This window comes from Pelophylax lessonae (genome assembly GCF_965119305.1).
Source record: "Pelophylax lessonae genome assembly, chromosome: 2".
NCBI lineage: Eukaryota > Metazoa > Chordata > Amphibia > Anura > Ranidae > Pelophylax > Pelophylax lessonae.
The window spans coordinates 693,847,895-693,861,231 of NC_138769.1; the positions used below are offsets into that span (position 1 = coordinate 693,847,895).

General features: G+C 44.3%; 1 protein-coding gene across 1 annotated transcript in view; it reads left to right on the forward strand.

Annotated features, from left to right (window-relative positions):
- The window catches only part of RAB38 (RAB38, member RAS oncogene family), a 93,095-nt gene extending 83,197 nt beyond the window's left edge, over positions 1-9,898 (forward strand). Inside the window, exon 3 of the mRNA XM_082248537.1 lies at positions 9,680-9,898. Coding sequence (XP_082104663.1) covers positions 9,680-9,832 — 153 coding nt within the window. The 3' untranslated portion in view covers positions 9,833-9,898. The remainder of the gene's footprint in view (positions 1-9,679) is intronic.
- Positions 9,899-13,337: the final 3,439 nt, after the last annotated feature.

The window sequence follows — 13,337 nt, forward strand, 5'->3', positions numbered from 1 at the left end:
CCCCTCCACCAAATGATTTGGACCAGTGAACAAAGCAAGGTCCAAAAGACATGGATAAGCGAGTTTGGGGTGGAGGAACTTGACTGGCCTGCACGTTTAAGTCCCGATCTCACCTTTGTGATGAATTAGAGCAGAGACTGCGCGCCAGGTCTTCTCGTCCAACATCAGTTCCTGACCTCACAAATGCGCTTCTGGAAGAATGGTCAAACATTCCCAAAGACACTCCTAAACCTTGTGGACAGCCTTCCCAGAAGAGTGGAAGCTGTTATAGCTTCAAATGGTTGGCCAACTCAATATTAAACCATACGGACTAAAGCTATACAACTTTTGTTGGTAGATTTCCTTTAGATTTACCTTCAACTATGTAGTGCAAGGGCCTGCCTGATTGCATACGAACTGAAAGTGTTTAGGTCTGACCTCATATTATCTGGTTTTGGTAAATCTAAAGCCTCGTACACACGATCAGATTATTGGACAAATTTCCGTCTGTTTTTTGTCTCATATGGAAAGTGAAGAGGTTACTTTTATACGAAAATTCTCATACAAAAGAATTCAACTTCAGAAGTGATGTCATGTGTTGAATTGTTTTGTATGTGTTCTTTCATTTCTGAGCATGCCTAGTCTTGCTCTTATGATTTTTTTCAGATGAAAACTGTTCTAATTAAACAAAAATCGGACGTTGTGTTTACTTACGATAAAAATGTTATAGCATGCACATCCAGTTTTTGTCATCCAAAAATTCGTAAACGGCTGTCGAAATCACTATACTAACAATCCAAAAATCGGCAGATCGTTCTTCGGACGAAAATTTACTTCTGATTTTCTTATCATGTGTACGGGCCATAAGACCGGGATGCCGTTAAAGTTCATGTACGTGTAAAGATTGCCATGAAGAAGGAGCACGGCCGCTTATCCATCGGCAGCAAGCACGCTCAGAAACGCGGCGCAGTATTGTGACATCATCCATTCACGACGCCGGAGTTCACTGCTCTCCAAGCCTCGGTTTCATCTGGTTCTGTCTTCCAAGCCTCGTTCCCACTTCGCTCCATCCACCGCTATTGCCGGTTTACGGTGAAGGGGGAATACGTTTGTTCTGATGGCAGCATCCACAAGATGATGTACATCCCCCACCCTGGATACACCCAGGATTGTGCCTACCTATCATTTATAATCCTTAAACAATGTGAGTGTTTTATTACACCTTAAAGCGGAGTTCCGGCCTCGGGGGTAAAATTTAAATAAAAATACCCCCGGGACAGTCAGGGCTAGTACATTCCATAATGGATAGCCTCTGAACTGTCCCAGGTCGCACTTACCTTTTAGAAGAAATACTTACCTTGAAAATGACTTGTCCAGCGCTGCCATCTCAGGTGTGGGCAACTGAAGCCAGCGCGTCCTCTGCTGCGTCCTCTTCTGCGGCCTCTTTGGTGACGTCGGAGTCCCAAAATGCCCTGCTTGTCACTTCCGGTGCAAGCGCGTCATTTCTGCACAGTTTCTGGGCATGGCCAGAAGCTGTTCAGAAGGGAATGACACGCTTGCACCGGAAGTGACAAGCAGGGCCGGTGCAGGTGCATTGACTCCTGGGAGCGATGACGTTCAGCTCCCAGGAGTCATCGCAAGCCGGAAGAGATGGCGCGGGCCGCGGCCGCAGAGGGAGGAAGTGGAAGGAAGGAAAGTAAGTACATTTTCTTCTATAACAAGGTAAGTGAACAAAAAAAATCGGGAGTATCCATTTTATTTTTCAGGTGACACTCAGCAAGCGGATGGCCCAAAATCGATTTTTTCGATTTTGAGGCCGGAACTCCGCTTTAATAAATTTACCTAATGTCTACACTTTGAGGCGCCTCTTCTCTCTGTTTATTCCCAGCCTTGTTGGAATCTTTGGCTTATTGGTTCATCTGATGGCAGCCCTACATGTTGGACTTTTATGGACTTTTTCTATACTGTGCGGCTGATGCGCCTGATCCATGTTTCCTAAGTAAAAAGGAAGACGTCCCAATACTTTTGGTAATATAGTGTACATTAAATTTAATTTAACTTGAACCAAACTCCTAGCATTAACCCCGATGCAATGAAAGCTTTGCAGTGGAAAACCTGTGCCACAATTTTACTGCCAAAATCAAAGGATCCACCTGTGACCTTAAACACCTTAGTGTGACAAAGCATGCTGGGAAGTGTAGTAGGACAGGAGGCAGAAACTAGGTTGCATAAAGCAGATGTGACAACCGCAGCAGAACAAACAGCAGCGGGAAGAAAGACTTTCCTCTAATCTGCAAGGTCTACCTAAACCCTTGTGATGTTTCTAATGCTAAAAATATTCTCGCCTGTGCGTTCCAAATCTCCAGCTATCCATGTAACCTGCTGTGAAGTGCCTCTTTCCTGATTGGCTCTTCTTTCTGATTAGATTTTCACAGCACTCCGAAAATGATATGTTATATAGCCGAGGAATCCGCCAGCCTGACCTCAGAACACCCTCCTGTGACTTAATAATGCTTTTCAGGGGTCCAGCAGTATTCAGAAAACAGCTATTACACAACAGGGAAGTTGTTGAACGCGTTTTTGTTTAGTTTTACTGATTTTCTTTTTTCCTTTGGTGCTTGTCAGGATAAAAATGTGAAAACTGTCACCGCTGACTTTTTTGTAGTTTCAGACGTTGGGGCTGCCATCTTGATCCTTCACTACTTAGGGAGCCATGGGCATGGAACAAGCATGTTCATATAAAATGCATAGTTGCCAACATTTAAAAAAAAAAAAAAATGTTAATACACCTTTTTTGTCTGTATGTCCAGAAAGTGTTGGAGGAGTAGTATGTTAATTAGGGGAGGGGGCATTCATTTCTAGGCGTGGCTTACCAGGAATAAAAATGAGGCATGCAAAGTGTGCCGTGGTGGCCGTGGCGAAAAATATGCATGGTTTAAATTGGGAGTGGCCTAATGGGGGTGTGGTTAAATAGAGTATGAGGTGACTTACATAGTGGAGAATGTGGTAATGTTAAAAAAGGAAAGAAGGTAGGGCAGTGTCCAGGGGTCAGTAGTATGTAGGGCAGTGTATAGAGGTCAATAGTATGTAGGGCAGTGTACAGGGGTCAGCAGTAGGTAGGTCAGTGTCCTGGGGTCAGTAGTAGGTAGGTCAGTGTCCAGGGGTCAGTAGTATGTAGGGCAGTGTATAGAGGTCAATAGTATGTAGGGCAGTGTACAGGGGTCAGTAGTAGGTAGGTCAGTGTCCAGGGGTCAGTAGTATGTAGAGAAGTGTACAGGGGTCAGTAGGATGTAGAGCAGTGTACAGGGGTCAGTAGTATATAGAGCAGTGTACAGGGGTCAGTAGTATTTAGGGCAGTGTACAAAGGTCAGTAGTATGTAGGGCAGTGTCCAGGGGTCACAGTATGTAGAGCAGTGTTGAGGGGTCAGTAGGATGTAGAGCATTGTACAGGGTTCTGTAGTATCTAGAGCAGTGTACAGAGGTCAGTAGTATGTAGAGCAATGTCCAGGGGTCAGTAGGATGTAGAGCAGTGTACAGAGGTCAGGAGTATGTAGTGCAGTGTACAGAGTTCAGTAGGATGTAGAGCAATGTACAGTGGTCAGTAGGATGCAGGGTAGAGTACAGGGATCAGTAGGATGTAGGGCAGTGTACAGGGGTCTGTAGTATGTAGAGCAGTGTAAAGGGGTCAGTAGTATGTAAATCAGTGTACAGAGGTCAGTAGGATGTAGAGCAGTGTACAGAGGTCAGTAGTATATGTAGGGCAGTGTCCAGGGGTCAGTAGTATGTAGAGCAGTGTCCAGGGGTCAGTAGTAGGTAGGATGGTGTACAGAAGTCAGTAGTATGTAGGGCAGTGTCCAGGAGTCAGTAGTAGGTAGGATGGTGTACAGAGGTCAGTGAACAAAAGTAAGTAGTATGTAGAGCAGTGTACAGGGGTCAGTAGCATGTAGAGCAATGTCCAGAGGTCAGTAGTATGTAGGGCAGTGTAAAGGGGTCAGTAGTATGTAGAGCAGTGTACAGGGGTCAGTAGCATGTAGAGCAATGTCCAGAGGTCAGTAGTATGTAGGGCAGTGTAAAGGGGTCAGTAGTATGTAGAGCAGTGTACAGGGGTCAGTAGTATGTAGGGCAGTGTAAAGGGGTCAGTGGTATGTACAGCAGTGTAAAGGGGTCAGTAGTATGTAAAGCAGTGTACAGAGGTCAGTAGGATGTAGAGCAGTGTACAGAGGTCAGTAGTATATGTAGGGCAGTGTCCAGGGGTCAGTAGTATGTAGAGCAGTGTCCAGGGGTCAGTAGTAGGTAGGATGGTGTACAGAGGTTAGTAGTATGTAGGGCAGTGTACAGGGGTCAATAGTATGTAGGGCAGTGTACAGAGGTCAGTAGTATGTAGGGCAGTGTCGGGGTCAGTAGTATGTTGTATAGTGTACAGAAGTCAGTAATATGTAGGGCAATGTCCAGGAGTCAGTAGTAGGTAGGATGGTGTACAGAGGTCAGTGAACAAAAGTAGTATGTAGAGCAGTGTACAGGGGTCAGTAGCATGTAGAGCAATGTCCAGAGGTCAGTAGTATGCAGGGCAGTGTAAAGGGGTCAGTAGTATGTAGAGCAGTGTATAGGGGTCAGTAGTATGTAAGGCAGTGTACAGAGGTCAGTAGGATGTAGAGCAGTGTACAGAGGTCAGTAGCATATGTAGGGCAGTGTCCACGGGTCAGTAGTATGTAGAGCAGTATCCAGGGGTCAGTAGTAGATAGGATGGTTTACAGAGGTTAGTAGTATGTAGGGCAGTGTACAGTGGTCAATAGTAAGTAGGGCAGTGTACAGAGGTCAGTAGTATGTAGGGCAGTGTTCAGGGGTCAGTAGTATGTAGTATAGTGTACAGAAGTCAGTAATATGCAGGGCAGTGTCCAGGGGTTATTAGCATGTAGAGAAGTGTCTAGGGGTCAGTAGTAGGTAGGATGGTGTACAGAGGTCAGTGAACAAAAGTCAGTAGTATGTAGAGCAGTGTACAGGGGTCAGTAGTATGAAGAACAATGTCCAGAAGTCAGTAGTATGTAGGATGGTATATAGAGGACAGTAGTATGTAGAGCAGTTTACAGAGGACAGTAGGAGGTAGGACAGTGTCCAGAGGGCCATAGAATGTAGGGCAGCATCCAGAGCTCTGTAATTTCATAGGCATCAGACTAGGCATTAGACATAGGCAGAGGACTGAGCATTAGTAGGGCAGTGGAGAAGGGTCAGTAGGCCAGGGGACAGAGATCAGTAGGGAAGTGGATGGGGTCAGCAGGGCAGAGGCCAGGGGTCAGTGGGGCGAAGTACAGGGGGGTCAGGAGCACGCAGCGCACTTTACAGGGTGTGATCAGGGCAAAGCACAGTGGGTTCAGCAGAGCACAGTGCAAGGGGATGGGAGGGCAAAGTACGGGGGTGTGGGGGATTGCAGTCTATGGTACATAAGTGGTTTCCCCCACATGCAGAGCAGTGGAGGGAAGCTGCTGTGACATATCTGCCTGTTCTGGTGCGCTGATCCCCTTTGGCCTTCTATCTACTCCATCCCACATAACACACACACTATAAATGCATGACATGGATGAAAGGGGAGGGCCGATGGAGATTGGTGCAGTACACTCCTTGCGTCACTCTACAGATGGGGAAGTTGCAGTTTTGGCTGAGGGTTGGCAACACCAGAGAAGCAAGCATGATCTACCCAGTGTCACCTGGACCATCACTGGGTAGATCACATTCCATGGGTCTTGCACACTGATGCTCTTTACACGTGTGGAAGAGTATCTGTCAGCAGTAATTCCTTGATGAGCCCAATTTCTCACAATCAGTGAGTGCTACAAGAAAAAAAGAGATGCTCTACTTTGTCAGCTAACAGCACATTACTTCTAGGCTAACTGCAGGCAGACTTAGCTTAGCAGCCATCCTACCGCCGGCAGAGCTTACCTCCGCACACTCGCTCTTCTGCTCAGCACACAGGCAGCTCACATGTGATACACCCTCCTATGAACCCAAAGAAGGCAGGCGCAATTTTCGATGCCAAGCGCATGGGCTGCCCACTCAAACTGCAAATACAAGGGGGAGGCAGGCTCAGGGATGTTCCTGCAGTCAAAGCTGGCAGTGCTCGACACCATACTGGGTGAGAGAGAGGTAGGGGGAGGAGATTCCTCCCAATCTTGCAGCCAATCATGTGGGCACCTCACCCGACAACACTATTAATGTCAGAGATGTCCCTCATCATGATGTATTGTGTAAACATGCAGGCACCCAGTGGGCGGCGGCACAGGCAGCAAAGTAAGATGTTGTTGTGGAGGGCAATGACAGAAACAGGCAGCCAGGTGTCCGTGTGCAGCGCTGATTTCCAGGACATAACCCAGAGACAAGGACTTTCCGTGGCAGTTCTTTAAAATCTGTGACTGTCCCGGGCAATTCGGGACTGATGGCAACTATAAAAATATTTGGACTCCTGATATATGTTGGCATGTTCTAAGGCAGTGACTGTCAGCAATGCCAGCAATGCTGGGACAAGATCATTTAGAGTACAGGGCAAACATGATAAATGCCCCCCCCAAGATGTATGAGCATTATGTACAATCAAAAATCTCCCCACAAAAACACTGAGCACTAATCTGCATGCTTACCCTCTAAGAATAAATTCCCCCTCCTCCCAGTAGAAATCCTCTACCCCTGAGGTTTCCCCTCTCAATACACATCCCCCCCCCCCCCCTCACAAACTTCAAATCCCTCTCCTAGCAAAAATTCTCCCCAAAATCCCCTCTCCTAACACAAATCTTCTTTCCCCATCCCCTAAATATCCACTCTTAGCACCCCCCCTCTCCAATTTCCCCTCCTAGAACAATACTTAACCCCTGCCACACTATCAAATTCTCCCTTCCAACACTAATCCCCTCCCCCTCAAATCTCCTTGTAGTAACCCCCCACCTCACATGGTACTATAGTGCCCAGGGCAGCCTCCCCTCCTGCCCACCCCTTGTCCCAGCCCTAAATGGCAGTGTCTATATTTTTAACATATATAAAAAAGTAAGGGTCAGATCAGTACCACATCCATATTTTCATATCAATACAATAACCCAAAATATATTCAGATTTTTATGGGCACCATGCAGGGATAATTTATACTTTGTACATACAATTGCTTGGTTTTTATTACTCCAATGAATACAATTTAGAACAAAGCATTAAAATGTTATGGGTTGATACATGGTTCTCATCATAGTATTTGAAACACTTCTTCCAAGGTGGATGTCATATGACGTCCTTGGATTGAATTGGCTATAGCAGAATATTGTCTGTAGCTGCAGGCATCATCCCGGAATAAAATTTCCAGCAGCCGATGCTCTTTAACTACTTCAATACCGGGCACATTCATCCCTTTCCTGCCCAGGCCAATTTTCTGCTTCTAGTGCTGTCGGACTTTGAATGACAATTGCACGACCATGCAACACTGTACCCAAATGACATTTGTATCATTTTTTTGAAACAGATAGAGCTTTCTTTTGGTGGTATTTAACCACTTCCATCGAAAATCATATTTTTTTTGCTAAAAAATGACTCAGAACCTCCAAACATTAAAACATTAAATATAAAATTAAAGATTTTTTTTAGCAGAGACCCTAGGGAAGAAAATGGTGGTCGTTGCAACGTTTTATGTCACACTGTATTTGCGCAGCAGCTATTTTTATAATGTGTTTTTTTTCCACCTAAAAACAGGTTCATGAATTAAAAAAGAAACAAAACACTAAAGTTAGCGCAATATTTTTGTATAATATGAAAGATGATGTTATGCTGAGTAAATAGATACCCAACATGTCACGCTTTAAAATTTCTCACACTCATGGAATGGCGCCAAACTTTGGTACTTAAAAATCCCCATAGGCGATGCTTTAAAATTTTTTACAGGTTACCTGTTTAGAGTTTCAGAGAAGGTCTTGGGCTAAAATTGTTGCTCTCGCTCTAACATTTGCGGCGATACCTCACATGTGTGGCTTGAACACCGTTTAGATATGTGGGTGTGACGTACGTATGTCACGCCCCCAGGGGGGGCACTTACATTTTTTTTTTTTTTCTACTTTTACACTTTCTCTTGAAATTTTTTTTGATAACTTTTATTCCAATTACAAGGAATGTAAACATCCTAGAATGTAAACATCCCTTGTAATAGGAAAAGTGCATGGCAGGTCCTCTTTATGGAGAGATCTGGGGTCAATAAGACCTTAGATCTCTCCTCCAGGCTGGAAAGCCTAAGAGCAAAAAAAAAAAAAACGATTTCTAGCCGAGATCACTGCAGTATTTACAACTGCCAGGCCATCATAACATCCCACCCGGGCCTCCGAGAATCATAGAGACTGCCGGGAACCATCTGGTCCTTGGTATTCTCTATGGTGTACTTCCGCTGCCGGTTTATTCCCCTTCATGACCAGGCCATTTTTTGCGATAAGCCACTGCATTACTTCAACTGACAATTATTGTGTTTTGCAACGCTGTACCCTATTGCATTTTTGTCCTTTTTTCCCCCACAAACAGAGCTTTCTTTTGGTACTATTTGATCACCTGTGTGATTTTTATTTTTTGCGCTATAAACAAAAAAAGAACCATACATTTTGAAAAAAAAAATATATATATTTTTTTACTTTCCGCTATACAACACACCCAATAAAAAAAATTAAAAAATCTAATTTTTTCATCAATTTAGGCCAATATGTGTTCTGCTTCATATTTTTGGTAAAAAAAAAAAAAAAAAAAAAATCCCAATAAGCGTATATTGATTGGTTTGTGCAAACGTTTTAGCGTCTACAGGGTATGAGCTACATTTATGGACTTATTATTTTTTTATTGTTTTTACTAGTAATGGCGGCGTTCAGCGATTTTTCATGAGACTGCGACATTGCGGCGGACAAATCAAACACGAAGTGACACTTTTTGGGGACCAGTGACACCAATACAGTGATCAGTGCTAACAAAATGCACTGTCACTGTACTAATGACACTGACGGGGAAAGGGTTACCATCAGGGGGCAATCAAAGGGTTAAGTGTACTCCTAGGGAGTGCTTGCTAACTGTGTGGGGAATGGCCTATTTGGAGGAAGACAGAGATCTGTGTTCCTGCTTAGCAGAAACAACAGATCTCCATTTTCTCCTCTGACAGAACGCGTTCTGCCTTGTTTACATAGGCAGACCGCTGTCCTGTCTCTCCTACGAATGACCGACGGCTCCCGGACGCATTTGTGTCCGCTGGACCAGCTGATTGGCTCCCGCTGTGTCCAATCACATCAGGAGAGGGTCGCTGTCGGCACGTGCACGCGCCCCAGAGCCTGTGCACGAAATCACTTACATGCACGTGATTTTGCGCAGGGGGGCCGCCCTGTCGCAGTATATCTGCGTGGGGCGGTCCTCAAGTGGTTAAAGAAAAGAAAAAAAACAAGACTTTAATATCCCTTTAAGCATAAAGTGTATTTTTTTCCACCACATGTTGATTAGGCTTGTAACCACACCTGCCTTGAATCCTATCGCCATAGCAGAGTGCTTGACGTTTGCAATGTAGCTGTTGGTCAGCCAGAAGTCAATGTTTATTGAAGATCAGTACCAATAGCGCTACAATATCATAAATGGTTTTTGTATTTTCAAAAAATTTTATTTTTATATATATTATATATTTTTTTTAACCTTGCCTTTTTCTTTTTCCCCTCCCCAGGAAAATATAAACATTGATGAAGCCTCCAGGTGCCTCGTGAAACACATTATTGCCAGTGAGACGGATTTACTGCAGTCTGTGGAGCCAGATGTTGTAAAACCCCAGATGAATTCTTCCAAAATACCTAGCTGTTCTGCTTGCCTTAAGTTCTAATTTTCTATATATATATATTTTTTTTCTTCTTCTTTGGAACTGTTGTTAAATAAAATCCAATAAAGTGTTGTGGTTGCAGTAATTGTGCGGAATGTTGACTCATCTCTCTTAGGAAATGTCACAGTATGGATCAAGGTCGTGTTTTGTCAGTTTTCAAGAAACAAAACACCTTTCAGTAACTGAGTTTCAAGTGAACACACCATAGCCAAAGAATACAACTTTCAAGATAAAAGCTTTGCGGAGAAGTCCAATCATCAAAATAAAAACGTTTAAGCGCCACCTTCAGGACACCATAAGGAACAGCAACATGTAAATCTACAGTCAGGTCCATAAATATTGGGACATTGACACAATTCTAATCTTTTTGGCTCTATACGCCACCACAATAGATTTGAAATGAAACAAACAAGATGTGCTTTAACTGCAGACTTTCAGCTTTAATTTGAGGGTATTTACATCCAAATCAAGTGAAAGGTGTAGGAAATACAACAGTTTGTATATGTGCCTCCCACTTTTTAAGGGACCAAAAGCAATGGGACAGATTAACAATCATAAATCAAATTTTCACTTTTTAATACTTGGTTGCAAATCCTTTGCAGTCAATTACAGTCTGAAGTCTGGAATGCATAGACATCACCAGACGCTGGGTTTCATCCCTGGTAATGCTCTGCCAGGCCTCTACTGCAACTGTCTTCAGTTCCTGCTTGTTCTTGGGGCATTTTCCCTTCAGTTTTGTCTTCAGCTCAATCGGATTCAGGTCAGGTGATTGACTTGGCCATTGCATAACTCATAACTTTCCACTTCTTTCCCTTAAAAAACTCTTTGGTTGCTTTCGCAGTATGCTTCGGGTCTCTGTCCATCTGCACTGTGAAGCGCCGTCCAATGAGTTCTGAAGCATTTGGCTGAATATGAGCAGATAATATTGCCGGAAACACTTCAGAATTCATCCTGCTGCTTTTGTCAGCAGTCACATCAATAAATACAAGAGAACCAGTTCCATTGGCAGCCATTCATGCCCACGCCATGACACTACCACCACCATGCTTCACTGATGAGGTGGTATGCTTTGGATCATGAGCAGTTCCTTTCCTTCTCCATACTCTTCTCTTCCCATCACTCTGGTACAAGTTGATCTTGGTCTCATCTGTCCATAGGATGTTGTTCCAGAACTGTGAAGGCTTTTTTAGATGTTGTTTGGCAAACTCTAATCTGGCCTTCCTATTTTTGAGGCTCACCAATGGTTTACATCTTGTGGTGAACCCTCTGTATTCACTCTGGTGAAGTCTTCTCTTGATTGTTGACTTTGACACACATACACCTACCTCCTGGAGAGTGTTCTTGATCTGGCCAACTGTTGTGAAGGGTGTTTTCTTCACCAGGGAAAGAATTCTTCGGTCATCCACCACAGTTGTTTTCTGTGGTCTTCCGGGTCTTTTGGGGTTGCTGAGCTTACCGATGCATTCTTTCTTTTTAAGGATGCTCCAAACAGTTGGCCACACCTAATGTTTTCGCTATCTCTCTGATGGGTTTGTTTTGTTTTTTAAGGCTAATGATGGCTTGCTTCACTGATAGTGACAGCTCTTTGGATCTCATATTGAGAGTTCACAGCAACAGATTCCAAATGCAAATAGCACACTTGAAATTAACCTTTTATCTGTTCCTTGTAAATGGGATAATGAGGGAATAACACACACCTGGTCATGGAACAGCTGAGCAGCCAATTGTCCCATTACTTTTGGTCCCTTAAAAAGTGGGAGGCACATATACAAACTGTTGTAATTCCTACACCGTTCACCTGATTTGGATGTAAATACCCTCAAATTAAAGCTAAAAGTCTGCAGTTAAAGCACATCTTGTTTGTTTCATTTCAAATCCATTGTGGTGGTGTATAGAGTCAACAAGAGGACCTGACTGTATATAAAGGCCCGTACACACGTACCGATTGTCGGCCGCAAAGATTCGGCCGACGACCGATCGGCCGATTGTAGGCTTGTTAGTATGATGTTTCCGACAGCCGACAGCGCATTTTCGGCCGAACAGAATCTGTCGTGCAGGCATTAAAATTTTTGTTGGCCAACACCAGAACGGCCGATTGTTCGCCAGTCAGTACAGAATTCAGGCCGACAGACAGCCGATTAGCAAGACTGGGCATGCTCAGAGAAGAAAAAAGACAAGGAAAGTTAACCATCACATGACATCACTTCTGCAGTCGGCTGTTGTTGGCCGACAAAATTCGTGTGCAGTCTTTTGCAGTTTTCAACAGACACGACAGACCTTGGACAAAAGACGGCCGATCGTTCGGCCGACGATCAGTACGTGTGTACGGGGCTTTATGATTTCAGATCATGTTGCACTCTATAGTATGGTAGACACTGAAAAAAAACATGTTTATGTGTCTGCTGTGCATTTTTGAATGCATTTTTTATAGATTTTGGTCCGCAGCAAGAGATAAAAGCAGTATTAGGCTGGGTTCACGCTGTTAGACATCGCTTGTGATTCGCACGCGATGTCTGTGCGATGCAAATTCAGCCATACATATTGTATTGCTGAATTCGCATTGTATTTGCACCAAAATGGTGCAGGACAGCAACAGTTTTTATTCTTTTGGGATACGTTTTACATTAATAAATAGAAATAATCATTGTCAGCACCCCTGTCAGTGTTAGGCTCCTTTCACAGGGGGCCGGTTCATTTTGACGGATTCCATTTGCTCAGCGAGGATGGCTCCGTTGATCCTCGCTGAGCAGGCGGATGACAGGTCCGTCTCCACTTACTGTGCAGACGGAGCTGTCAGAGTTCCGCTTTCCTCTATGGGGAGATTAGATGAAAACAGACAGCATGTCCATTTTCATCCGATCTGACCCACTGGACAGACGGCGCGCGTATCGCCGTACATCTGTTTTCAGCGGATCTTGTCGGATTGGATGCCAGGCGGGTGTCAGCCGACACATGTCCTCTGACATCCGCCTCTCTATAGAGGAGACAGGGAGAATCGGTCCGATCGCGTGAAAGGGGTTTGTCTCAACTTTAAAATGATACAATAGCAGGAGAGCTTGTTCTGCTAAAAAATAAAACAACAGACTTGCTGGCTGGATTTCTAGATGAAAATAAAGTAAAGAAAGCCTAAAAAAGAAAACGGATGCAGCCATCACATCTAAGAATTGGTAAGTTGCAAAATAATAAATGTCGGCTTTTGAGTTTAATACTGCTTTAGAGCTTAACTAAGGGTCCGTTCATACTATTGTGAATCAGTGGTTCATTTATGTGGTTTGAGCCACCCGGAACTGTATGAACACAGCTGCAGGTCCTAATTTGACAGGCTTGGGGGTGCAGGCCCGAACACAGACCGTGTGCATTTGGGGGCCGCTCACCTGCACACCTGTCCAATTAGGGCGCAGCATCCCTATAGAATGACAGGTGGCTCCAGCCCAACCCCCCCTTCACATAGCCAGAGTACCTGTGGGAATGAGCCCTTAATTATATTTTTCTAACCTAAAAAAACAGA